The 27,877-nt window shown below is 51.5% G+C and overlaps 3 protein-coding genes across 3 annotated transcripts; all 3 read right to left on the bottom strand.

Annotated features, from left to right (window-relative positions):
- Positions 1-5,202: 5,202 nt before the first annotated feature.
- LOC141470142 (protocadherin beta-4-like) lies at positions 5,203-7,575 on the bottom strand. The gene has a single exon (XM_074156064.1). It carries the CDS (start codon positions 7,573-7,575, stop codon positions 5,203-5,205), a length of 2,373 nt encoding a protein of 790 aa, XP_074012165.1.
- Positions 7,576-15,670: 8,095 nt separating this feature from the next.
- Positions 15,671-18,043, bottom strand: LOC141470140 (protocadherin beta-15-like). The gene has a single exon (XM_074156061.1). The coding sequence runs from the start codon at positions 18,041-18,043 to the stop codon at positions 15,671-15,673; it is 2,373 nt and encodes a 790-aa protein (XP_074012162.1).
- A 7,461-nt stretch (positions 18,044-25,504) lies between these two features.
- Positions 25,505-27,877, bottom strand: LOC141470139 (protocadherin beta-4-like). The gene has a single exon (XM_074156060.1). It carries the CDS (start codon positions 27,875-27,877, stop codon positions 25,505-25,507), a length of 2,373 nt encoding a protein of 790 aa, XP_074012161.1.

Here is a 27,877-nt window from a genome sequence, read left to right as displayed (position 1 = left end):
ATGTCACAAACACTTTGTGCTTGAACACCTCACAGTTGCCATCCACAGCTGGTGCTCTAGGAAGGGTGGGATAGGTCACTCCCCCCACCTCACTGCTTTGCACAGGCCATTGCACACCTAGGCTTCCTCTTAGAGTAGGGGCCAGTTTCCCCTCACCAGGATCTAACTGGGCCCTCTTGCAACAAGAAGCTCAGTTCCCCGAAGACCCATGGGGGCCTGCCAGTAAAGTCCTGCTCCCCACAGTTTCCCTTAATGCTCCATAGTCTTCATCTCCAAACTGAAGAAATGGACCCACTCAACCTTACCTCAGGCAAGGGACAAAATGAGTAAAAAAATCTCATCAATTTCAAAAACTATGACAGAGCTTTCCCAGAAAAAACATCTCTACAAAGACTTCTGTCTCCACACAAGGCATTCAAGCATTCTCTTTATTTCGTTTTTACACTCAAAGGTATCCCGTTTTACAGTGATAGAGTTTACTAGCGTAGCACAACCCTGATCCAGGGTTTTCCAAATATTCAGTGTCATACTGCCTTCTTTCAACCAATCCACTCTTATACATGGGTTTACAGACCTTCTGAAGAGGAATACGTAAGACAATGCTCAAACACACGTCACAGAGGAAAACGAGAAAGGGGAAAAAGGAGAATGCAAGTGCTCCAACACAAACACAGAAAATCCTACTGGAACACCTTTCCACTCCCATCAAGAAGCCTCTCCATTCAGGAACAACAAAGATGACACCAAAATCAATGGCCCTTTTCCGAGTTCCTCACAGTTCTACCTTCAGACAAGGTCTTCTGAAGGGACTTGTGGAGTTTCTTTACAATGCACCCAGAGGCAATGAACATGTTTTCACAACTCTCAACACTTACAGTCTGCCAGCAAGCAATTGCACTGTGTCCAAAGTCAAGCAAACAGGGCAGAAGACCAGCTAGACCAAACAGGGAACTCCTCGTGGAGCTCAAGAGGAAAAGGATATTGTGTGATCTCTGGAAGCAAGGTCAGGCTTTGCAGGAAGATTGCAGAGCTGGGGCTTGTGCATGCAGGGAGAAGACATGAAAGGGCAAATCTTAGCTGGAGTGGTAACTGGCCAGCGTTGTGTCAGACAACAAGAAAGGCTTTTGTAAGTGCTGTAAGAGCAAGAGGAAGTGTAAAGAAAACAATAGACTGATAGTTGTTGGTCACCTGAGTGGCAGCGATGAACAAGAAGCAGAGGCATTCAATGATTTTCTGTATTTGGGTTTTAAGAATACTGATTGACCCTGGGCTGCCCGGTCCACTGAGTCAGAGGACCACCAGTGCGAGAAGAGTGACTTTCCATTGGTGGACTCTAAAATTGTCAGGGAGCAGCTGTAGCAGCAGAACGTTCACAAGTCCATGGGGCTAATTCATCCCAGAGCACTGAAGGAGCTTGCAGATGTTATGGCAGGATCCCTCTTGATCAGATGCCAAAGGCCTTTGGAGTCTGGGGAGGGGTCCCTGCTGACTGGAAGCTCACCAATATTCTTCCAATCTGCAAGAAGAGCATGAGGGAAGACCCAGGAAACTACAGAGACAGAGCTCTTAGTCTAACCCTAGCTCCTGAAAAATTATGGAGAAGATGAAACTGGGTACTAGTGAAAGCATTTAAAGAACAGTGCAATCATCAGGATGGGTTCTGGATGGGATCACTGAAGGCAAGTCCTGCTTAATTGCTTTGACATCATAGACTGATAGAATGATCCTGGAACCATAGAATCATAGAATCATGGAATGGTTTGGGTTGGAAGGGACCTTAAAGATCATCGAGTTCCAACCCCCTGACATAGGCAGGGACGTCTCCCACTACACCAGGTTGCTCAAAGCACCATCCAGCCTGGCCTTGAACACCTCCAGGGATGGGGCATCCACAAATTCCTTGGGCAGCCTGTTCCAGAGTCTCACCACCCTCACAGTAAACAATTTCTTCCTCAACATCTCATGTCAATCTATCCTCTTTCAGTTTAAATCTCTTCCCCCTCAACCAATCACTACACTCCCTGATAAAGAGCCCCTCCCCATCTTTCCCGCAGGCCCCTGTAGGTTCTGGAAGGCTTCTCTAAAGGTGTCCCCGGAGCCTCCTCTTTTCCAGACTGAACAAACCCAACTGTCTCAGCCTGTCTTCATAGGAGAGGTGCTCCAGCTCTCTGAGCATCTTGGTGGACCTCCTCTGGACTCGCTCCAATTGGTCCATGTCCTTCTAGCATAAGGTCACCTGCCCTCGTGGACAAAGAGAAGGCTGGGGATGTAGCTTCTCAGGATCTTAGTAAGACTTATATACTGTTCCTCAGAGAATCTTCATGGACATGTTGTCTAACTGTGAGATGCATGGATTCACGACGAGTTGAGTGAAGAACTGGTTCCAGAGCAGGGCTCAAAGGGATATAGTGAATGGGCGGGGCTACATCTGTCTGGTGACAGGTCACCATTGGCATTCCTGAGGGTTCAGTTCTCAGGCCAGACCTGTTCAATATTTTTTCACTGATCCGGATGCAGGAGTTGAATGCTCCTTTAGCAGCTTTACTGATGATACCAGATTGGGAGGTGCTGCTGAATCTCCCAAGGAACAAGAGGCCTCACAGGGGGTTCTACATAGATTGGAACATTGGACAATCATCAGTGGCATGAAATTTAACAAGTCCACGTGCCAGATTCTGCACCTGGGGTGAAGTCATGCTGGGCACAAGTATAAATTGGGAGAGGAGTGGCTGGAGATCAGCCCTGCTGAAAGGGATCTGGGGGTGCTGGTTGAGAGCAGGGCCAGTACGTGCCAGCAGTGGGCCCTGGCAACCACGACATCAAACCATATCCTGGGGGGCATCAAAAACACCTGGTCAAAAGAGGTGATTATCCTGCTTTATTTTGCATTGGTCCACTCTTCTCCCGCATATCCAGTGATAGGACATGTGGGAATGGGTCAAACTACATAGCGGGGGAGGTTTAATGGCTTGAAATTAGGAAGCCCTTCTTTACCAAGAGATGGTCAAACAATGGAACAGGGTTCTGAGATTCGATGGATCGATGCCCCATGGCTGTCAGTGTTTAAGGGACACTTGGGTAATGTTCCGTTCTATTCCATTCCATTCCATTCCACTCCAACTCTGTTCATACTTCTGTATTTCCAAGGCAATCCCAAGGAGACAGCCCACCAACCCCCTTCTTACGGGCAAAAGGAAGATCTCGTGTGTTTAATCCTCTCCCCAGAGAAGAGGAGACTGCTGTACTCAAAGGGACAAAATACCCTTCTCGCCTGATAAGATGGAATTGCGTGCATCACAACAGCTCAATGCGAGCAGCTCCCTCCTTCACTGGGCAGCACTAGTGCAGCATATGCAGACACACAACAGCTGTCCAGGCAATCATAGTGAGCAGAAGGCAAAACACACAGACTCCACACCTCAGACACAGACATCCAGCACCCAGAGAAGTAAGAGCCCCTTGCTTGTACCACGTTGTAAGTGTTTAAGGGACACTTGGATAATGTCCTTAACAGCATGCTTTAACTTTTGGTCAGACCTGAGATGGTTAGGCAGTTGGACTAGACGAACATTGCAGGTCCCTTCCCACTGAAATATTCTATTCTATTCTATTCCATTCTATTCTATTCTATTCTATTCTATTCTATTCTATGCTATGCTATGCTATGCTATGCTATGCTATGCTATGCTATGCCATGTTATATTGTTCTATATTCTATTCTATATTCTGTTCCGTTCCGTTCCGTTCCATTCCATTCCAACTCTGTTGGTACTGATATATTTCCAAGGCAATCCTAAGGAGACAGACCACCAACCCCCTTCTTATGGGCAAAAGGCAGGTCTTGTTTCTTTAATCCTCTCCCCAGAGAAGAGGAGACTGCTGTACTCAAAGGGACAAAATACCCTTCTCGCCTGATGAGCTGGAATTGCTTGCATCACAACGGCTGGATGTGAGCAGCTCCCTCTTTCACTGGGCAGCACTAGTGCAGTGTATGCAGACACACAACAGCTGTCCAGGCAGACATAGTGAGCAGAAGGCAAAAAACACAGAGCCACACCTCAGACAGACATCCAGCACCCAGAGAAGAAACAGTACCACGTGTCTTGTACCACGTTGTAACTCAGTAGTCACAATTTCATGCTTGTCTAACCAGGGATGAGGGCCACATGCGTTTCGGTGAGCATGTGTCACATTTTAACCCCAGATGGCAGTAAACACCACACAGCCATTCACTCACTAACACCCTTGGACCTCCCCATGGTGGGATGGGAGAGAGAATCAGAAGAGTAAAAGAAAGAAAATTCATGGGGTGATCTAAGAACAGTTTAAAATGGAAAAAAAATATGCTACTTCAACTATGACAACTACTAATACTAATACTACTAGTAGTAATAATGTGAAAATAATGACAAAAAAACAAACACAAAAAAAACCCCAAAAAATCAAGTGATGCAAATAAAAAGAAATGCTCGCTGCCAACCAACTAATACTGCCAGCCAACTGATACCCAGCCTGTTCCCAAGCAGCATCCTGAGATGCCCGGACAATTTCCCCCAATTTATATGCTGAGAATGACGTCATACGGTATGGAACATCACTTTGACGAGTAGGATCAGCTATCCTGACTGTACCCCCTCCCAGTTTCTTCTGCCCCTCCTAGCTTCTCACAGGTAGGGCATGACAAGCTGAAAAGTCCTTGACTTAGGGTAAGCACTACTTAGAGACCACTGAAACATCACTGTGATGTCATTCTCATGTTAAATCCAAAGCACAGCACTCTACCAGCTACTGGGAAGAAAATTAACTCTATCCCAGCCAAAGCCAGGACAATGTGATTCACCTGCGTGCACTTGCAATACCATTCCAGCACAGAATCACTGCTCAAGGTCTTGCCTAACGGCAAGTGAGACAAGAACTTAGATGGGGACCCTGGACCTAACGCCAATCTCAAAGCATTTCAGAAGTGGCTGTAGAAAAGTTGAATTATGTTATTTCCTGGGTCAAGGAGCATTTAACATTGTTTCTTTGTTTGTTTATTTGTTTTGGAAAGGGAGACAAACTTTCTTCTGGCTTAGAATTTGAGGGAAATCAGTGATGTCAACTGTAAATGCACATTTACTCTGGAGGAACCATTGCCACAGGTTGTAGACCCAATCCCTGCCAATGATGAGGCAGGAAGCCTGCGCCTGTGCTGACTTCATGCTAGTTAAAGGAAAGACTATTGAACTGTTGTGCAGAGAGCGTCCCATGGTTGTCTGGTGCCATGTCCTCTGCAGTGACGGAGCCACGAGGGAAATCCTGTTCAGCGCTGGTGCCGCCACCCATGGAGCACTGCTGTGGTGGCAGGCTGGGGAGGATGGGCTTCAGGAACTTGAACTCGCTGTTGCCTGAGCCTGTTGTGAGGCTGATCTCATAGCAATAGCCGTCGGGAAGGGTCCCGGCAGTGGCTGCGTCAACCAGGTCGCTCTGCAGGTTGCCAGCACCATAAAACACATGCCCATCCTTCAGCTCCTTTCTCTTGCACACCTTGAGAGTGATGAAGGCTGTCAGGGATGCGAGGAAGAGGAGTGAGACGAAGGTCAATGAAATGATTAAATAGGTTGTCAGGGAGTCGCTCTCTTCCTCCGTGGTCGGGCTGCTGTGCGGTAGGCGCACATCTGAGAAGTCATGGAGCAGGAGTGCGCTCAGGGCAGCAGTGGCTGACAGTGGTGGCCGCCCATTGTCTCGCACCAGGACAACGAGCTTCTGCTTCATGGCATCCCTCTCCGTCACTGGCCTCTTCAGCCGCACCTCCCCACTTTGGGCACCCACCACAAACAGCCCGGGGTCGGTGGCCCTCAGCAGGTGGTATGAGAGCCACGAGTTCTGCCCCGAGTCCGCATCCACAGCCACAACTTTTGTGATGAGGTAGTCCGCCTCAGCTGACACAGGCACCAGCTCGCTGGATGGTCGATTGCTGTCCTGTGATGGGTACAGCACCTTTGGTGCATTGTCATTCTCATCTACCACGACAAGGCGGACTGTGACATTGGCCCTGAGAGGAGGAGATCCCGCATCAGAAGCACTCACCAAGACCTCAATCTGCCTCACCTGCTCGTAGTCCAGAGGCCGCAGCACAAACACGTGCCCGTTCTCGGAGTTCACGGAGATGCAGGAGCAGGGAGGCTGCTCTGTGGGCTGGGCTGGTGCCAGGAAATATGTCACCTTGGCATTGGACCCCACATCGGCATCCGCAGCACTGACGGCTCCAACGAGCACCGTGGGCACATTGTTCTCACGCACGTACATGGTGTACGATGTCTGGTTGAAGACAGGTGCATTGTCATTGACATCGGAGATGTCCACCGTGAAGGTCTGGGTGGTTGTGAGAGGAGGTGCCCCTGCATCTGCTGCTGTGACAGTGAGCATGTATCGCGCAGTCTCCTCCCTGTCCAGAGTGCTCGCCGTCACCAGCTCATAGTAATTCTTATAGGCCAGCCGCAGGGAGAATGATAGCTGGTCCTCAAGGGCACATGAGATCTTCCCATTGGCACCAGAATCCCGGTCCCTGACAGTAAAAAGGGCAACCACTGTCCCAGGTAATGCGTTCTCAGGGAGGGGGCTGTTAAAGGAACTGACCACCACCTCCGGTGCGTTGTCATTCACATCCACCACCTCCACCAACACCTTGCAGATAGCTGAGAGGCCCCCACCATCCGTGGCGTGCACACTGAGCTCATGATTCTCAGCCACCTCAAAGTCCAGAGGCATCATGAGCTTAATTTCACCACTCGTGGGGTCAATCACAAACATTGAGTTGCTCTGACCCACTGCTTGGCTAAACTGATAGGTGACATCCCCATTTTCTCCCACATCCCGATCAGTTGCCACCACTCTGAGAACCACAGAGCCTTCCAGCGCATTTTCCAAAACCTGCCCAATGTATCGCTCTTGAGTGAAGATGGGAGCGTTGTCATTTACATCTAGAACAACAATGTGGATTTGGGTGGTCCCACTCCTGGGAGGAGAGCCCCCGTCCATGGCAATGAGACTGAAACCCACCTCTGCCTGCTCCTCCCGGTCTAAAGTCTTTTCCAAGACCAGTTCCACGTACTGGTCGTTTTCACTCCGACTCCCAAAGGAGACGCTAAAGTACTCATTGTCGGGAGCAATGCTGTAAGCTTGGATGCTGTTGCTGCCAACGTCCAGGTCCCGAGCCCCAACCAGAGGGAAAAGCGATCCTGGGTCGCTCCTTTCCAGGATCCTTAAAGTGACCTGTTCCTCCGGGAAAACGGGCGAATGGTCATTGATGTCCTCCACGGCCACCTCGACCCGAAAGAACTGCAGCGGGTTTGCCAGCAGGAGCTCGAAGGGGAGCGTGCAGGCAGCGGACTGGCCGCACAGCTCCTCCCGGTCCAGCCTCTCGGCCACGACGAGGCGGCCGGTGGCGGGCTCGAAGCGAAAGTGCTGCCGGCCGTCCTCCGAGGCCAGGCGGGCGCGGCGAGCCGCCAGCTGCGCCGGGGACAGCCCCGCGTCCTCCGCCACGTTGCCTACCACCGACCCGCTCGCCGCCTCCTCGGCCACGGAGTAGCGCATGGGCTCGGAGCGAGCGAGCGGCAGGCAGAGGAAAGCAGAGAGACAAAGCACTTGCCTTGCGATCGCCATGGCGGGCCGGCGGACAGCCTCCGTCTCGCGGATCGCCCGACCACTCCTCCGCGGACAGCGGAGAGCGGAGAGCGGCTCCCGGCAGCAGCGCGGCGGGGCGGCGGGCGGGCGCTCTCCCTCTCGCCGACTCCGGCTGGCGGCTCGCAGCGCGGCCGCCGTGGCCCGGCAGCGGGTCGAACGGGGCACCGCTCGCCACTGATCGCCGCTGCCTCTGCCTCTCCCCGCTCGTCTCGGCTCGGATGCGCTGGGCTGGGCTGGGCAGCGGCGGGCTGGTCTCGGCCGCCTCCCCGCCCGCAGCCGCTCGGCGCCGCCTTGGCCGGGAGCACCACCCTGCGGCCCGCGGCGGGACTGCGCCCTGACGGCTCGCACCGCCACACCGGCCCGTCCGCACACGCGCGGCCCCGCGCACGCATGCGCGCACATGGCGCCGGGGAGTCCTGCGGGACCGCCGCCTGATTCCAAGCGCACGGGCACCGCCCGCACCTGCTCCGCCTCTTAGATTCATAGATTCATAGATTGGTCCAGCCCGGAAGGGACCTCCAAAGGTCATCTAGTCCGACCTTCCCGCAGTCAGCTGGGACACCCCCAACTAGACGACTTGCCCAGGGCCTGTCGAGCTTCACCTTGAATATCTCAAGGGAAGGGGCCTCAGCCACCTCCCTGGGCAACCTGTTCCAGTGTTTCACCACCCTCATAGTAAAGAACTTTTTCCTAGTATCCAATCTAAATCTCCCCTTCTCCAGCTTAAAACCATTGCCCCTTGTCCTGTCACTGGGGTCCTTTATGAACAGATTCTCCCCAGCCTTCCTGTAGGCCCCCTCAGGTACTGGAAGGCCGCTATTAGGTCTCCCGGGAGCCTCCTCTTCTCCAGGCTGAACAATCCCAGTTCCTTCAGCCTGTCCTCATAGCAGACGTGCTCCAACGCCCTGATCATTTTAGTGGCCCTCCTCTGGACCCGCTCCATCAGGTCCATGTCCTTTCTATATTGAGGGCTCCAGACCTGCACACAGTACTCCAGGTGAGGTCTCACCAGAGCAGAGTAAAGTGGCAGAATCACCTCTCTGGATCTGCTGGCAACACTTCTTTTGATGCAGCCCAGGATGTGATTGGCCTTCTGGGCTGCGAGAGCACATTGCCTGCTCATGTCCGGCTTCTCGTCCATCAGCACCCCCAAGTCCCTTTCCTCAGGGCTGCTTTCTAATACCTCATCCCCCAGTCTGTATTTATACCGAGGATTGTTTCGGCCCAGGTGCAGAACCCTGCACTTGCTTTTGTTGAACCTCATGAGGTTCATCTGGGCCCACCTCTCCAGCCTGTCCAGGTCCCTCTGGATGACATCCCGTCCCTCCGGTGTATCGACAACACCACACAGCTTGGTGTCATCTGCAAACTTGCTGATGGTGCTCTCAATCCCTCTGTCTATGTCATTGATAAAAATGTTAAACAGTACTGGTCCCAGCACGGACCCTTGAGGGACACCACTTGTCACTGCTTGCCATCTGGACTTCAAGCCATTGAGTACCACCCTCTGGGTGCAACCATCCAGCCAATTCCTTATCCACTGAACAGTCCACCCATCAAATCTGTATCCCTCCAATTTGGCAAGCAGGATGTTGTGAGGGACCATGTCATAGGCCTTCCTGAAGTCCAGATAGATCACGTCCATAGGTCGTCCCTTATCTACTGACCTAGTCACGCTATCATAGAAGGCCACTAGGTTAGTCAGGCAGGACCTGCCCCTAGGAAAGCCATGCTGGCTATCTTGAATCATCTCCGTGTCCTCCATGTGCCCAAGCATGGCATCTAGAAGGATCTGTTCCATGGTCTTCCCAGGCACGGAGGTGAGGCTGACAGGTCGGTAGTTCCCAGGGTCCTCCTTTCTACCCTTTTTAAAAATGGGTGTGATGTTTCCTCTCTTCCAGTCCGCAGGGACTTCACCTGACCACCATGACTTTTCAAATATCATGGAAAGTGGCTTGGCAGCTACGTCAGCTAGTTCCTTCAGGACTCTGGGGTGTATTTCATCAGGTCCCATGGACTTGTATATCTTCAGGTTCCTCAGTTGATCACGTACTATGTCTTCACCTACAGTGGGAGGGACTTTGTCACCTTGGTCGCTAACTTGTGGGCCATCAACATGGGAGCTAGGAGGAAACGGGTTGCCAGTGAAGACTTTTTGAAGGCAAAAAAGTTGTTGAGAACTTCCGCCTTCTCCTCATCCGTTGATACAAGTTCCCCACTGTTGCTCATCAGGGGGGGTATGTTTTCTTTGACCCTCCTTTTCTGGTTAATGTACCTGTAGAAGCCTTTCTTGGTTTTTTTTTTTACATCCCTTGCCAAATTCAGTTCTAGCTGTGCCCCGCTCCCCACTGCCCAGAGCCCGGAAACATTTCTGCACCAAAACCATTCTCAAGCACCAACACCCGCTCCCCACGGAAGTGCCCTCCATCCCTGGCCGTGGCGCTTAGGGACAGGTTTCAGTGGTGACCTTGGCAATGCCAGGTAAACAGTTGGACTCGATGCTCTCAAGGATCGTGGCCAGACTAAATGATTCCATGATTCTTCTTGGGTTGACTGCATAGTGCATCATTCACTTCTTGATTTATTACCGTCTACGCTACACCAGCCTCGGGTCTTACCCTTTCATCAGGTCCTTGTGCAAGAGACAGGTGAAGTCCTTTACATGTACCTAGATCAAAGACTCTCCCTGGCAGCAGATTTCACTCACCAAAGGCCCACCTTCTGGTCTTCTCCCAAGCACTTCCCCAAAGGAACACGTATGCTGACTTTGTGACATCCTTCTTCTGAAACTCCTACACCTTTAATGTCACAAACACTTTGTGCTTGAACACCTCACAGTTGCCATCCACAGCTGGTGCTCTAGGAAGGGTGGGATAGGTCACTCCCCCCACCTCACTGCTTTGCACAGGCCATTGCACACCTAGGCTTCCTCTTAGAGTAGGGGCCAGTTTCCCCTCACCAGGATCTAACTGGGCCCTCTTGCAACAAGAAGCTCAGTTCCCCGAAGACCCATGGGGGCCTGCCAGTAAAGTCCTGCTCCCCACAGTTTCCCTTAATGCTCCATAGTCTTCATCTCCAAACTGAAGAAATGGACCCACTCAACCTTACCTCAGGCAAGGGACAAAATGAGTAAAAAAATCTCATCAATTTCAAAAACTATGACAGAGCTTTCCCAGAAAAAACATCTCTACAAAGACTTCTGTCTCCACACAAGGCATTCAAGCATTCTCTTTATTTCGTTTTTACACTCAAAGGTATCCCGTTTTACAGTGATAGAGTTTACTAGCGTAGCACAACCCTGATCCAGGGTTTTCCAAATATTCAGTGTCATACTGCCTTCTTTCAACCAATCCACTCTTATACATGGGTTTACAGACCTTCTGAAGAGGAATACGTAAGACAATGCTCAAACACACGTCACAGAGGAAAACGAGAAAGGGGAAAAAGGAGAATGCAAGTGCTCCAACACAAACACAGAAAATCCTACTGGAACACCTTTCCACTGCCATCAAGAAGCCTCTCCATTCAGGAACAACAAAGATGACACCAAAATCAATGGCCCTTTTCCGAGTTCCTCACAGTTCTACCTTCAGACAAGGTCTTCTGAAGGGACTTGTGGAGTTTCTTTACAATGCACCCAGAGGCAATGAACATGTTTTCACAACTCTCAACACTTACAGTCTGCCAGCAAGCAATTGCACTGTGTCCAAAGTCAAGCAAACAGGGCAGAAGACCAGCTAGACCAAACAGGGAACTCCTCGTGGAGCTCAAGAGGAAAAGGATATTGTGTGATCTCTGGAAGCAAGGTCAGGCTTTGCAGGAAGATTGCAGAGCTGGGGCTTGTGCATGCAGGGAGAAGACATGAAAGGGCAAATCTTAGCTGGAGTGGTAACTGGCCAGCGTTGTGTCAGACAACAAGAAAGGCTTTTGTAAGTGCTGTAAGAGCAAGAGGAAGTGTAAAGAAAACAATAGACTGATAGTTGTTGGTCACCTGAGTGGCAGCGATGAACAAGAAGCAGAGGCATTCAATGATTTTCTGTATTTGGGTTTTAAGAATACTGATTGACCCTGGGCTGCCCGGTCCACTGAGTCAGAGGACCACCAGTGCGAGAAGAGTGACTTTCCATTGGTGGACTCTAAAATTGTCAGGGAGCAGCTGTAGCAGCAGAACGTTCACAAGTCCATGGGGCTAATTCATCCCAGAGCACTGAAGGAGCTTGCAGATGTTATGGCAGGATCCCTCTTGATCAGATGCCAAAGGCCTTTGGAGTCTGGGGAGGGGTCCCTGCTGACTGGAAGCTCACCAATATTCTTCCAATCTGCAAGAAGAGCATGAGGGAAGACCCAGGAAACTACAGAGACAGAGCTCTTAGTCTAACCCTAGCTCCTGAAAAATTATGGAGAAGATGAAACTGGGTACTAGTGAAAGCATTTAAAGAACAGTGCAATCATCAGGATGGGTTCTGGATGGGATCACTGAAGGCAAGTCCTGCTTAATTGCTTTGACATCATAGACTGATAGAATGATCCTGGAACCATAGAATCATAGAATCATGGAATGGTTTGGGTTGGAAGGGACCTTAAAGATCATCGAGTTCCAACCCCCTGACATAGGCAGGGACGTCTCCCACTACACCAGGTTGCTCAAAGCACCATCCAGCCTGGCCTTGAACACCTCCAGGGATGGGGCATCCACAAATTCCTTGGGCAGCCTGTTCCAGAGTCTCACCACCCTCACAGTAAACAATTTCTTCCTCAACATCTCATGTCAATCTATCCTCTTTCAGTTTAAATCTCTTCCCCCTCAACCAATCACTACACTCCCTGATAAAGAGCCCCTCCCCATCTTTCCCGCAGGCCCCTGTAGGTTCTGGAAGGCTTCTCTAAAGGTGTCCCCGGAGCCTCCTCTTTTCCAGACTGAACAAACCCAACTGTCTCAGCCTGTCTTCATAGGAGAGGTGCTCCAGCTCTCTGAGCATCTTGGTGGACCTCCTCTGGACTCGCTCCAATTGGTCCATGTCCTTCTAGCATAAGGTCACCTGCCCTCGTGGACAAAGAGAAGGCTGGGGATGTAGCTTCTCAGGATCTTAGTAAGACTTATATACTGTTCCTCAGAGAATCTTCATGGACATGTTGTCTAACTGTGAGATGCATGGATTCACGACGAGTTGAGTGAAGAACTGGTTCCAGAGCAGGGCTCAAAGGGATATAGTGAATGGGCGGGGCTACATCTGTCTGGTGACAGGTCACCATTGGCATTCCTGAGGGTTCAGTTCTCAGGCCAGACCTGTTCAATATTTTTTCACTGATCCGGATGCAGGAGTTGAATGCTCCTTTAGCAGCTTTACTGATGATACCAGATTGGGAGGTGCTGCTGAATCTCCCAAGGAACAAGAGGCCTCACAGGGGGTTCTACATAGATTGGAACATTGGACAATCATCAGTGGCATGAAATTTAACAAGTCCACGTGCCAGATTCTGCACCTGGGGTGAAGTCATGCTGGGCACAAGTATAAATTGGGAGAGGAGTGGCTGGAGATCAGCCCTGCTGAAAGGGATCTGGGGGTGCTGGTTGAGAGCAGGGCCAGTACGTGCCAGCAGTGGGCCCTGGCAACCACGACATCAAACCATATCCTGGGGGGCATCAAAAACACCTGGTCAAAAGAGGTGATTATCCTGCTTTATTTTGCATTGGTCCACTCTTCTCCCTCATATCCAGTGATAGGACATGTGGGAATGGGTCAAACTACATAGCGGGGGAGGTTTAATGGCTTGAAATTAGGAAGCCCTTCTTTACCAAGAGATGGTCAAACAATGGAACAGGGTTCTGAGATTCGATGGATCGATGCCCCATGGCTGTCAGTGTTTAAGGGACACTTGGGTAATGTTCCGTTCTATTCCATTCCATTCCATTCCATTCCACTCCAACTCTGTTCATACTTCTGTATTTCCAAGGCAATCCCAAGGAGACAGCCCACCAACCCCCTTCTTACGGGCAAAAGGAAGATCTCGTGTGTTTAATCCTCTCCCCAGAGAAGAGGAGACTGCTGTACTCAAAGGGACAAAATACCCTTCTCGCCTGATAAGATGGAATTGCGTGCATCACAACAGCTCAATGCGAGCAGCTCCCTCCTTCACTGGGCAGCACTAGTGCAGCATATGCAGACACACAACAGCTGTCCAGGCAATCATAGTGAGCAGAAGGCAAAACACACAGACTCCACACCTCAGACACAGACATCCAGCACCCAGAGAAGTAAGAGCCCCTTGCTTGTACCACGTTGTAAGTGTTTAAGGGACACTTGGATAATGTCCTTAACAGCATGCTTTAACTTTTGGTCAGACCTGAGATGGTTAGGCAGTTGGACTAGACGAACATTGCAGGTCCCTTCCCACTGAAATATTCTATTCTATTCTATTCCATTCTATTCTATTCTATTCTATTCTATTCTATTCTATGCTATGCTATGCTATGCTATGCTATGCTATGCTATGCCATGTTATATTGTTCTATATTCTATTCTATATTCTGTTCCGTTCCGTTCCGTTCCATTCCATTCCAACTCTGTTGGTACTGATATATTTCCAAGGCAATCCTAAGGAGACAGACCACCAACCCCCTTCTTATGGGCAAAAGGCAGGTCTTGTTTCTTTAATCCTCTCCCCAGAGAAGAGGAGACTGCTGTACTCAAAGGGACAAAATACCCTTCTCGCCTGATGAGCTGGAATTGCTTGCATCACAACGGCTGGATGTGAGCAGCTCCCTCTTTCACTGGGCAGCACTAGTGCAGTGTATGCAGACACACAACAGCTGTCCAGGCAGACATAGTGAGCAGAAGGCAAAAAACACAGAGCCACACCTCAGACAGACATCCAGCACCCAGAGAAGAAACAGTACCACGTGTCTTGTACCACGTTGTAACTCAGTAGTCACAATTTCATGCTTGTCTAACCAGGGATGAGGGCCACATGCGTTTCGGTGAGCATGTGTCACATTTTAACCCCAGATGGCAGTAAACACCACACAGCCATTCACTCACTAACACCCTTGGACCTCCCCATGGTGGGATGGGAGAGAGAATCAGAAGAGTAAAAGAAAGAAAATTCATGGGGTGATCTAAGAACAGTTTAAAATGGAAAAAAAATATGCTACTTCAACTATGACAACTACTAATACTAATACTACTAGTAGTAATAATGTGAAAATAATGACAAAAAAACAAACACAAAAAAAACCCCAAAAAATCAAGTGATGCAAATAAAAAGAAATGCTCGCTGCCAACCAACTAATACTGCCAGCCAACTGATACCCAGCCTGTTCCCAAGCAGCATCCTGAGATGCCCGGACAATTTCCCCCAATTTATATGCTGAGAATGACGTCATACGGTATGGAACATCACTTTGACGAGTAGGATCAGCTATCCTGACTGTACCCCCTCCCAGTTTCTTCTGCCCCTCCTAGCTTCTCACAGGTAGGGCATGACAAGCTGAAAAGTCCTTGACTTAGGGTAAGCACTACTTAGAGACCACTGAAACATCACTGTGATGTCATTCTCATGTTAAATCCAAAGCACAGCACTCTACCAGCTACTGGGAAGAAAATTAACTCTATCCCAGCCAAAGCCAGGACAATGTGATTCACCTGCGTGCACTTGCAATACCATTCCAGCACAGAATCACTGCTCAAGGTCTTGCCTAACGGCAAGTGAGACAAGAACTTAGATGGGGACCCTGGACCTAACGCCAATCTCAAAGCATTTCAGAAGTGGCTGTAGAAAAGTTGAATTATGTTATTTCCTGGGTCAAGGAGCATTTAACATTGTTTCTTTGTTTGTTTATTTGTTTTGGAAAGGGAGACAAACTTTCTTCTGGCTTAGAATTTGAGGGAAATCAGTGATGTCAACTGTAAATGCACATTTACTCTGGAGGAACCATTGCCACAGGTTGTAGACCCAATCCCTGCCAATGATGAGGCAGGAAGCCTGCGCCTGTGCTGACTTCATGCTAGTTAAAGGAAAGACTATTGAACTGTTGTGCAGAGAGCGTCCCATGGTTGTCTGGTGCCATGTCCTCTGCAGTGACGGAGCCACGAGGGAAATCCTGTTCAGCGCTGGTGCCGCCACCCATGGAGCTCTGCTGTGGTGGCAGGCTGGGGAGGATGGGCTTCAGGAACTTGAACTCGCTGTTGCCTGAGCCTGTTGTGAGGCTGATCTCATAGCAATAGCCATGGGGAAGGGTCCCGGCAGTGGCTGCGTCAACCAGGTCGCTCTGCAGGTTGCCAGCACCATAAAACACATGCCCATCCTTCAGCTCCTTTCTCTTGCACACCTTGAGAGTGATGAAGGCTGTCAGGGATGCGAGGAAGAGGAGTGAGACGAAGGTCAATGAAATGATTAAATAGGTTGTCAGGGAGTCGCTCTCTTCCTCCGTGGTCGGGCTGCTGTGCGGTAGGCGCACATCTGAGAAGTCATGGAGCAGGAGTGCGCTCAGGGCAGCAGTGGCTGACAGTGGTGGCCGCCCATTGTCTCGCACCAGGACAACGAGCTTCTGCTTCATGGCATCCCTCTCCGTCACTGGCCTCTTCAGCCGCACCTCCCCACTTTGGGCACCCACCACAAACAGCCCGGGGTCGGTGGCCCTCAGCAGGTGGTATGAGAGCCACGAGTTCTGCCCCGAGTCCGCATCCACAGCCACAACTTTCGTGATGAGGTAGTCTGCCTCAGCTGACACAGGCACCAGCTCGCTGGATGGTTGACTGCTGTCCTGTGATGGGTACAGCACCTTTGGTGCATTGTCATTCTCATCTACCACGACAAGGCGGACTGTGACATTGGCCCTGAGAGGAGGAGATCCCGCATCAGAAGCACTCACCAAGACCTCAATCTGCCTCACCTGCTCGTAGTCCAGAGGCCGCAGCACAAACACGTGCCCGTTCTCGGAGTTCACGGAGATGCAGGAGCAGGGAGGCTGCTCTGTGGGCTGGGCTGGTGCCAGGAAATATGTCACCTTGGCATTGGACCCCACATCGGCATCCGCAGCACTGACGGCTCCAACGAGCACCGTGGGCACATTGTTCTCACGCACGTACATGGTGTACGATGTCTGGTTGAAGACAGGTGCATTGTCATTGACATCGGAGATGTCCACCATGAAGGTCTGGGTGGTTGTGAGAGGAGGTGCCCCTGCATCTGCTGCTGTGACAGTGAGCATGTATCGCGCAGTCTCCTCCCTGTCCAGAGTGCTCACCGTCACCAGCTCATAGTAATTTGTGTATGCCAGCCGCAGGGAGAATGATAGCTGGTCCTCAAGGGCACATGAGATCTTCCCATTGGCACCAGAATCCCGGTCCCTGACCATAATGAGGGCAACCACTGTCCCAGGTAACGCGTTCTCAGGGAGGGGACTGTTGAAGGAACTGACCACCACCTCCGGTGCGTTGTCATTCACATCCACCACCTCCACCAACACCTTGCAGATGGCCGAGAGGCCCCCGCCATCCGTGGCCTGTACACTGAGCTCATGATTCTCGGCTACCTCAAAGTCCAGAGGTTTTGTGAGTCTAATTTCACCACTCATGGGGTCAATTGCAAATGCTGCATTGCTCTGGTCCTCCAGCTCTCTGAACTGGTAGGTGATATGTCCATTGACATCCACATCCTGATCGGTTGCCACCACTCTGAGAACCACAGAGCCTTCCAGCGCATTTTCCAAAATCTGCACATCATAGAGCTCCTCGGTGAAGATGGGAGCATTGTCATTTACATCTAGAATGACAATGCGTATTTGGGTGGTCCCACTCCTGGGAGGAGAGCCCCCGTCCGTGGCAACGAGACTGAAACCCACCTCCGCATGCTCCTCTCGGTCTAGAGCCTTTTCCAAGACCAGTTCCACATACTTCTTGCCTTTAATCCGACTCCCAAAGGAGACGCTAAAGTACTCATTGTCGGGAGCAATGCTGTAAGCTTGGATGCTGTTGCTGCCAACGTCCAGGTCCCGAGCCCCAACCAGAGGGAAACGCGATCCTGGGTCGCTCCTTTCCAGGATCCTTAAAGTGACCTGTTCCTCCGGGAAAACGGGCGAATGGTCATTGATGTCCTCCACGGCCACCTCGACCCGAAAGAACTGCAGCGGGTTTGCCAGCAGGAGCTCGAAGGGGAGCGTGCAGGCAGCGGACTGGCCGCACAGCTCCTCCCGGTCCAGCCTCTCGGCCACGACGAGGCGGCCGGTGGCGGGCTCGAAGCGAAAGTGCTGCCGGCCGTCCTCCGAGGCCAGGCGGGCGCGGCGAGCCGCCAGCTGCGCCGGGGACAGCCCCGCGTCCTCCGCCACGTTGCCTACCACCGACCCGCTCGCCGCCTCCTCGGCCACGGAGTAGCGCATGGGCTCGGAGCGAGCGAGCGGCAGGCAGAGGAAAGCAGAGAGACAAAGCACTTGCCTTGCGATCGCCATGGCGGGCCGGCGGACAGCCTCCGTCTCGCGGATCGCCCGACCACTCCTCCGCGGACAGCGGAGAGCGGAGAGAGGCTCCCGGCAGCAGCGCGGCGGGGCGGCGGGCGGGCGCTCTCCCTCTCGCCGACTCCGGCTGGCGGCTCGCAGCGCGGCCGCCGTGGCCCGGCAGCGGGTCGAACGGGGCACCGCTCGCCACTGATCGCCGCTGCCTCTGCCTCTCCCCGCTCGTCTCGGCTCGGATGCGCTGGGCTGGGCTGGGCAGCGGCGGGCTGGTCTCGGCCGCCTCCCCGCCCGCAGCCGCTCGGCGCCGCCTTGGCCGGGAGCACCACCCTGCGGCCCGCGGCGGGACTGCGCCCTGACGGCTCGCACCGCCACACGGGCCCGTCCGCACACGCGCGGCCCCGCGCACGCATGCGCGCACATGGCGCCGGGGAGTCCTGCGGGACCGCCGCCTGATTCCAAGCGCACGGGCACCGCCCGCACCTGCTCCGCCTCTTAGATTCATAGATTCATAGATTGGTCCAGCCCGGAAGGGACCTCCAAAGGTCATCTAGTCCGACCTTCCCGCAGTCAGCTGGGACACCCCCAACTAGACGACTTGCCCAGGGCCTGTCGAGCTTCACCTTGAATATCTCAAGGGAAGGGGCCTCAGCCACCTCCCTGGGCAACCTGTTCCAGTGTTTCACCACCCTCATAGTAAAGAACTTTTTCCTAGTATCCAATCTAAATCTCCCCTTCTCCAGCTTAAAACCATTGCCCCTTGTCCTGTCACTGGGGTCCTTTATGAACAGATTCTCCCCAGCCTTCCTGTAGGCCCCCTCAGGTACTGGAAGGCAGCTATTAGGTCTCCCGCGAGCCTCCTCTTCTCCAGGCTGAACAATCCCAGTTCCTTCAGCCTGTCCTCATAGCAGACGTGCTCCAACGCCCTGATCATTTTAGTGGCCCTCCTCTGGACCCGCTCCATCAGGTCCATGTCCTTTCTATATTTGAGGGCTCCAGACCTGCACACAGTACTCCAGGTGAGGTCTCACCAGAGCAGAGTAAAGTGGCAGAATCACCTCTCTGGATCTGCTGGCAACACTTCTTTTGATGCAGCCCAGGATGTGATTGGCCTTCTGGGCTGCGAGAGCACATTGCCTGCTCATGTCCGGCTTCTCGTCCATCAGCACCCCCAAGTCCCTTTCCTCAGGGCTGCTTTCTAATACCTCATCCCCCAGTCTGTATTTATACCGAGGATTGTTTCGGCCCAGGTGCAGAACCCTGCACTTGCTTTTGTTGAACCTCATGAGGTTCATCTGGGCCCACCTCTCCAGCCTGTCCAGGTCCCTCTGGATGACATCCCGTCCCTCCGGTGTATCGACAACACCACACAGCTTGGTGTCATCTGCAAACTTGCTGATGGTGCTCTCAATCCCTCTGTCTATGTCATTGATAAAAATGTTAAACAGTACTGGTCCCAGCACGGACCCTTGAGGGACACCACTTGTCACTGCTTGCCATCTGGACTTCAAGCCATTGAGTACCACCCTCTGGGTGCAACCATCCAGCCAATTCCTTATCCACTGAACAGTCCACCCATCAAATCTGTATCCCTCCAATTTGGCAAGCAGGATGTTGTGAGGGACCATGTCATAGGCCTTCCTGAAGTCCAGATAGATCACGTCCATAGGTCGTCCCTTATCTACTGACCTAGTCACGCTATCATAGAAGGCCACTAGGTTAGTCAGGCAGGACCTGCCCCTAGGAAAGCCATGCTGGCTATCTTGAATCATCTCCGTGTCCTCCATGTGCCCAAGCATGGCATCTAGAAGGATCTGTTCCATGGTCTTCCCAGGCACGGAGGTGAGGCTGACAGGTCGGTAGTTCCCAGGGTCCTCCTTTCTACCCTTTTTAAAAATGGGTGTGATGTTTCCTCTCTTCCAGTCCGCAGGGACTTCACCTGACCACCATGACTTTTCAAATATCATGGAAAGTGGCTTGGCAGCTACGTCAGCTAGTTCCTTCAGGACTCTGGGGTGTATTTCATCAGGTCCCATGGACTTGTATATCTTCAGGTTCCTCAGTTGATCACGTACTATGTCTTCACCTACAGTGGGAGGGACTTTGTCACCTTGGTCGCTAACTTGTGGGCCATCAACATGGGAGCTAGGAGGAAACGGGTTGCCAGTGAAGACTTTTTGAAGGCAAAAAAGTTGTTGAGAACTTCCGCCTTCTCCTCATCCGTTGATACAAGTTCCCCACTGTTGCTCATCAGGGGGGGTATGTTTTCTTTGACCCTCCTTTTCTGGTTAATGTACCTGTAGAAGCCTTTCTTGGTTTTTTTTTTTACATCCCTTGCCAAATTCAGTTCTAGCTGTGCCCCGCTCCCCACTGCCCAGAGCCCGGAAACATTTCTGCACCAAAACCATTCTCAAGCACCAACACCCGCTCCCCACGGAAGTGCCCTCCATCCCTGGCCGTGGCGCTTAGGGACAGGTTTCAGTGGTGACCTTGGCAATGCCAGGTAAACAGTTGGACTCGATGCTCTCAAGGATCGTGGCCAGACTAAATGATTCCATGATTCTTCTTGGGTTGACTGCATAGTGCATCATTCACTTCTTGATTTATTACCGTCTACGCTACACCAGCCTCGGGTCTTACCCTTTCATCAGGTCCTTGTGCAAGAGACAGGTGAAGTCCTTTACATGTACCTAGATCAAAGACTCTCCCTGGCAGCAGATTTCACTCACCAAAGGCCCACCTTCTGGTCTTCTCCCAAGCACTTCCCCAAAGGAACACGTATGCTGACTTTGTGACATCCTTCTTCTGAAACTCCTACACCTTTAATGTCACAAACACTTTGTGCTTGAACACCTCACAGTTGCCATCCACAGCTGGTGCTCTAGGAAGGGTGGGATAGGTCACTCCCCCCACCTCACTGCTTTGCACAGGCCATTGCACACCTAGGCTTCCTCTTAGAGTAGGGGCCAGTTTCCCCTCACCAGGATCTAACTGGGCCCTCTTGCAACAAGAAGCTCAGTTCCCCGAAGACCCATGGGGGCCTGCCAGTAAAGTCCTGCTCCCCACAGTTTCCCTTAATGCTCCATAGTCTTCATCTCCAAACTGAAGAAATGGACCCACTCAACCTTACCTCAGGCAAGGGACAAAATGAGTAAAAAAATCTCATCAATTTCAAAAACTATGACAGAGCTTTCCCAGAAAAAACATCTCTACAAAGACTTCTGTCTCCACACAAGGCATTCAAGCATTCTCTTTATTTCGTTTTTACACTCAAAGGTATCCCGTTTTACAGTGATAGAGTTTACTAGCGTAGCACAACCCTGATCCAGGGTTTTCCAAATATTCAGTGTCATACTGCCTTCTTTCAACCAATCCACTCTTATACATGGGTTTACAGACCTTCTGAAGAGGAATACGTAAGACAATGCTCAAACACACGTCACAGAGGAAAACGAGAAAGGGGAAAAAGGAGAATGCAAGTGCTCCAACACAAACACAGAAAATCCTACTGGAACACCTTTCCACTGCCATCAAGAAGCCTCTCCATTCAGGAACAACAAAGATGACACCAAAATCAATGGCCCTTTTCCGAGTTCCTCACAGTTCTACCTTCAGACAAGGTCTTCTGAAGGGACTTGTGGAGTTTCTTTACAATGCACCCAGAGGCAATGAACATGTTTTCACAACTCTCAACACTTACAGTCTGCCAGCAAGCAATTGCACTGTGTCCAAAGTCAAGCAAACAGGGCAGAAGACCAGCTAGACCAAACAGGGAACTCCTCGTGGAGCTCAAGAGGAAAAGGATATTGTGTGATCTCTGGAAGCAAGGTCAGGCTTTGCAGGAAGATTGCAGAGCTGGGGCTTGTGCATGCAGGGAGAAGACATGAAAGGGCAAATCTTAGCTGGAGTGGTAACTGGCCAGCGTTGTGTCAGACAACAAGAAAGGCTTTTGTAAGTGCTGTAAGAGCAAGAGGAAGTGTAAAGAAAACAATAGACTGATAGTTGTTGGTCACCTGAGTGGCAGCGATGAACAAGAAGCAGAGGCATTCAATGATTTTCTGTATTTGGGTTTTAAGAATACTGATTGACCCTGGGCTGCCCGGTCCACTGAGTCAGAGGACCACCAGTGCGAGAAGAGTGACTTTCCATTGGTGGACTCTAAAATTGTCAGGGAGCAGCTGTAGCAGCAGAACGTTCACAAGTCCATGGGGCTAATTCATCCCAGAGCACTGAAGGAGCTTGCAGATGTTATGGCAGGATCCCTCTTGATCAGATGCCAAAGGCCTTTGGAGTCTGGGGAGGGGTCCCTGCTGACTGGAAGCTCACCAATATTCTTCCAATCTGCAAGAAGAGCATGAGGGAAGACCCAGGAAACTACAGAGACAGAGCTCTTAGTCTAACCCTAGCTCCTGAAAAATTATGGAGAAGATGAAACTGGGTACTAGTGAAAGCATTTAAAGAACAGTGCAATCATCAGGATGGGTTCTGGATGGGATCACTGAAGGCAAGTCCTGCTTAATTGCTTTGACATCATAGACTGATAGAATGATCCTGGAACCATAGAATCATAGAATCATGGAATGGTTTGGGTTGGAAGGGACCTTAAAGATCATCGAGTTCCAACCCCCTGACATAGGCAGGGACGTCTCCCACTACACCAGGTTGCTCAAAGCACCATCCAGCCTGGCCTTGAACACCTCCAGGGATGGGGCATCCACAAATTCCTTGGGCAGCCTGTTCCAGAGTCTCACCACCCTCACAGTAAACAATTTCTTCCTCAACATCTCATGTCAATCTATCCTCTTTCAGTTTAAATCTCTTCCCCCTCAACCAATCACTACACTCCCTGATAAAGAGCCCCTCCCCATCTTTCCCGCAGGCCCCTGTAGGTTCTGGAAGGCTTCTCTAAAGGTGTCCCTGGAGCCTCCTCTTTTCCAGACTGAACAAACCCAACTGTCTCAGCCTGTCTTCATAGGAGAGGTGCTCCAGCTCTCTGAGCATCTTGGTGGACCTCCTCTGGACTCGCTCCAATTGGTCCATGTCCTTCTAGCATAAGGTCACCTGCCCTCGTGGACAAAGAGAAGGCTGGGGATGTAGCTTCTCAGGATCTTAGTAAGACTTATATACTGTTCCTCAGAGAATTTTCATGGACATGTTGTCTAACTGTGAGATGCATGGATTCACGACGAGTTGAGTGAAGAACTGGTTCCAGAGCAGGGCTCAAAGGGATATAGTGAATGGGCGGGGCTACATCTGTCTGGTGACAGGTCACCATTGGCATTCCTGAGGGTTCAGTTCTCAGGCCAGACCTGTTCAATATTTTTTCACTGATCCGGATGCAGGAGTTGAATGCTCCTTTAGCAGCTTTACTGATGATACCAGATTGGGAGGTGCTGCTGAATCTCCCAAGGAACAAGAGGCCTCACAGGGGGTTCTACATAGATTGGAACATTGGACAATCATCAGTGGCATGAAATTTAACAAGTCCACGTGCCAGATTCTGCACCTGGGGTGAAGTCATGCTGGGCACAAGTATAAATTGGGAGAGGAGTGGCTGGAGATCAGCCCTGCTGAAAGGGATCTGGGGGTGCTGGTTGAGAGCAGGGCCAGTACGTGCCAGCAGTGGGCCCTGGCAACCACGACATCAAACCATATCCTGGGGGGCATCAAAAACACCTGGTCAAAAGAGGTGATTATCCTGCTTTATTTTGCATTGGTCCACTCTTCTCCCTCATATCCAGTGATAGGACATGTGGGAATGGGTCAAACTACATAGCGGGGGAGGTTTAATGGCTTGAAATTAGGAAGCCCTTCTTTACCAAGAGATGGTCAAACAATGGAACAGGGTTCTGAGATTCGATGGATCGATGTCCCATGGCTGTCAGTGTTTAAGGGACACTTGGGTAATGTTCCGTTCTATTCCATTCCATTCCATTCCACTCCAACTCTGTTCATACTTCTGTATTTCCAAGGCAATCCCAAGGAGACAGCCCACCAACCCCCTTCTTACGGGCAAAAGGAAGATCTCGTGTGTTTAATCCTCTCCCCAGAGAAGAGGAGACTGCTGTACTCAAAGGGACAAAATACCCTTCTCGCCTGATGAGCTGGAATTGCTTGCATCACAACGGCTGGATGTGAGCAGCTCCCTCTTTCACTGGGCAGCACTAGTGCAGTGTATGCAGACACACAACGGCTGTCCAGGCAGACATAGTGAGCAGAAGGCAAAAAACACAGAGCCACACCTCAGACAGACATCCAGCACCCAGAGAAGAAACAGTACCACGTGTCTTGTACCACGTTGTAACTCAGTAGTCACAATTTCATGCTTGTCTAACCAGGGATGAGGGCCACATGCGTTTCGGTGAGCATGTGTCACATTTTAACCCCAGATGGCAGTAAACACCACACAGCCATTCACTCACTAACACCCTTGGACCTCCCCATGGTGGGATGGGAGAGAGAATCAGAAGAGTAAAAGAAAGAAAATTCATGGGGTGATCTAAGAACAGTTTAAAATGGAAAAAAAATATGCTACTTCAACTATGACAACTACTAATACTAATACTACTAGTAGTAATAATGTGAAAATAATGACAAAAAAACAAACACAAAAAAAAACCCCAAAAATCAAGTGATGCAAATAAAAAGAAATGCTCGCTGCCAACCAACTGATACTGCCAGCCAACTGATACCCAGCCTGTTCCCGAGCAGCATCCTGAGATGCCCGGACAATTTCCCCCAATTTATATGCTGAGAATGACGTCATACGGTATGGAACATCACTTTGACGAGTAGGATCAGCTATCCTGACTGTACCCCCTCCCAGTTTCTTCTGCCCCTCCTAGCTTCTCACAGGTAGGGCATGACAAGCTGAAAAGTCCTTGACTTAGGGTAAGCACTACTTAGAGACCACTGAAACATCACTGTGATGTCAACATCATTCTCATGCAAATCCAAAGTACAGCACTCTACCAGCTACTGGGAAGAAAATTAACTCTATCCCAGCCAAAGCCAGGACAATGTGATTCACCTGCGTGCACTTGCAATACCATTCCAGCACAGAATCACTGCTCAAGGTCTTGCCTAACGGCAAGTGAGACAAGAACTTAGATGGGGACCCTGGACCTAACGCCAATCTCAAAGCATTTCAGAAGTGGCTGTAGAAAAGTTGAATTATGTTATTTCCTGAGTCAAGGAGCATTTAACATTGTTTCTTTGTTTGTTTATTTGTTTTGGAAAGGGAGACAAACTTTCTTCTGGCTTAGAATTTGAGGGAAATCAGTGATGTCAACTGTAAATGCACATTTACTCTGGAGGAACCATTGCCACAGGTTGTAGACCCAATCCCTGCCAATGATGAGGCAGGAAGCCTGCGCCTGTGCTGACTTCATGCTAGTTAAAGGAAAGACTATTGAACTGTTGTGCAGAGAGCGTCCCATGGTTGTCTGGTGCCATGTCCTCTGCAGTGACGGAGCCACGAGGGAAATCCTGTTCAGCGCTGGTGCCGCCACCCATGGAGCTCTGCTGTGGTGGCAGGCTGGGGAGGATGGGCTTCAGGAACTTGAACTCGCTGTTGCCTGAGCCTGTTGTGAGGCTGATCTCATAGCAATAGCCATGGGGAAGGGTCCCGGCAGTGGCTGCGTCAACCAGGTCGCTCTGCAGGTTGCCAGCACCATAAAACACATGCCCATCCTTCAGCTCCTTTCTCTTGCACACCTTGAGAGTGATGAAGGCTGTCAGGGATGCGAGGAAGAGGAGTGAGACGAAGGTCAATGAAATGATTAAATAGGTTGTCAGGGAGTCGCTCTCTTCCTCCGTGGTCGGGCTGCTGTGCGGTAGGCGCACATCTGAGAAGTCATGGAGCAGGAGTGCGCTCAGGGCAGCAGTGGCTGACAGTGGTGGCCGCCCATTGTCTCGCACCAGGACAACGAGCTTCTGCTTCATGGCATCCCTCTCCGTCACTGGCCTCTTCAGCCGCACCTCCCCACTTTGGGCACCCACCACAAACAGCCCGGGGTCGGTGGCCCTCAGCAGGTGGTATGAGAGCCACGAGTTCTGCCCCGAGTCTGCATCCACAGCCACCACTTTTGTGACGAGGTAGTCTGCCTCAGCTGACACAGGCACCAGCTCGCTGGATATTGGACTGCTTTCCTGTGATGGGTACAGCACCTTTGGTGCATTGTCATTCTCATCTACCACGACAAGGCGGACTGTGACATTGGCCCTGAGAGGAGGAGATCCCGCATCAGAAGCACTCACCAAGACCTCAATCTGCCTCACCTGCTCGTAGTCCAGAGGCCGCAGCACAAACACGTGCCCGTTCTCGGAGTTCACGGAGATGCAGGAGCAGGGAGGCTGCTCTGTGGGCTGGGCTGGTGCCAGGAAATATGTCACCTTGGCATTGGACCCCACGTCAGCATCCGCAGCACTGACGGCTCCAACGAGCACCGTGGGCACATTGTTCTCACGCACGTACATGGTGTACGATGTCTGGTTGAAGACAGGTGCATTGTCATTGACATCGGAGATGTCCACCGTGAAGGTCTGGGTGGTTGTGAGAGGAGGTGACCCTGCATCTGCTGCTGTGACAGTGAGCATGTATCGCGCAGTCTCCTCCCTGTCCAGAGTGCTCACCGTCACCAGCTCATAGTAACGCTTATAGGCCGGCCGCAGGGAGAATGATAGCTGGTCCTCAAGGGCACATGAGATCTTCCCATTGGCACCAGAATCCCGGTCCCTGACAGTAAAGAGGGCAACCACTGTCCCAGGTAATGCGTTCTCAGGGAGGGGGCTGTTAAAGGAACTGACCACCACCTCGGGTGCGTTGTCATTCACATCCACCACCTCCACCAACACCTTGCAGATGGCTGAGAGGCCCCCACCATCCGTGGCGCGCACACTGAGCTCATGATTCTCAGCCACCTCAAAGTCCAGAGGCATCGTGAGCTTAATTTCACCACTCGTGGGGTCAATCACAAACATTGAGTTGCTCTGACCCACTGCTTGGCTAAACTGATAGGTGACATCCCCATTTTCTCCCACATCCCGATCAGTTGCCACCACTCTGAGAACTACAGAGCCTTCCGGCGCATTTTCCAAAACCTGCCCAATGTATCGCTCTTGAGTGAAGATGGGAGCATTGTCATTTACATCTAGAACAACAATGTGAATTTGGGTGGTCCCACTCCTGGGAGGAGAGCCCCCGTCCGTGGCAACGAGACTGAAACCCACCTCTGCCTGCTCCTCTCCGTCTAGAGCCTTTTCCAAGACTAGTTCCACATATAGGTCGCCCTCACTCCGACTCCCAAAGGAGACACTAAAGTACTCATTGTCGGGAGCAATGCTGTAAGCTTGGATGCCGTTGCTGCCAACGTCCAGGTCCTGAGCTCCCTCCAGAGGAAAACGCGAGCCCGGGTTGCTCGTTTCCAGAATCTTAAAAGTGACCTGTTCCTCCGGGAAAACGGGCGAATGGTCATTGATGTCCTCCACGGCCACCTCGACCCGAAAGAACTGCAGCGGGTTTGCCAGCAGGAGCTCGAAGGGGAGCGTGCAGGCAGCGGACTGGCCGCACAGCTCCTCCCGGTCCAGCCTCTCAGCCACGACGAGGCGGCCGGTGGCGGGCTCGAAGCGAAAGTGCTGCCGGCCGTCCTCCGAGGCCAGGCGGGCGCGGCGAGCCGCCAGCTGCGCCGGGGACAGCCCCGCGTCCTCCGCCACGTTGCCTACCACCGACCCGCTCGCCGCCTCCTCGGCCACGGAGTAGCGCAT

This window comes from Numenius arquata, chromosome 11 (assembly GCF_964106895.1).
Source record: "Numenius arquata chromosome 11, bNumArq3.hap1.1, whole genome shotgun sequence".
Classification (NCBI taxonomy): Eukaryota; Metazoa; Chordata; class Aves; order Charadriiformes; family Scolopacidae; genus Numenius; species Numenius arquata.
This window is presented reverse-complemented; position numbering and strand designations above follow the sequence as displayed.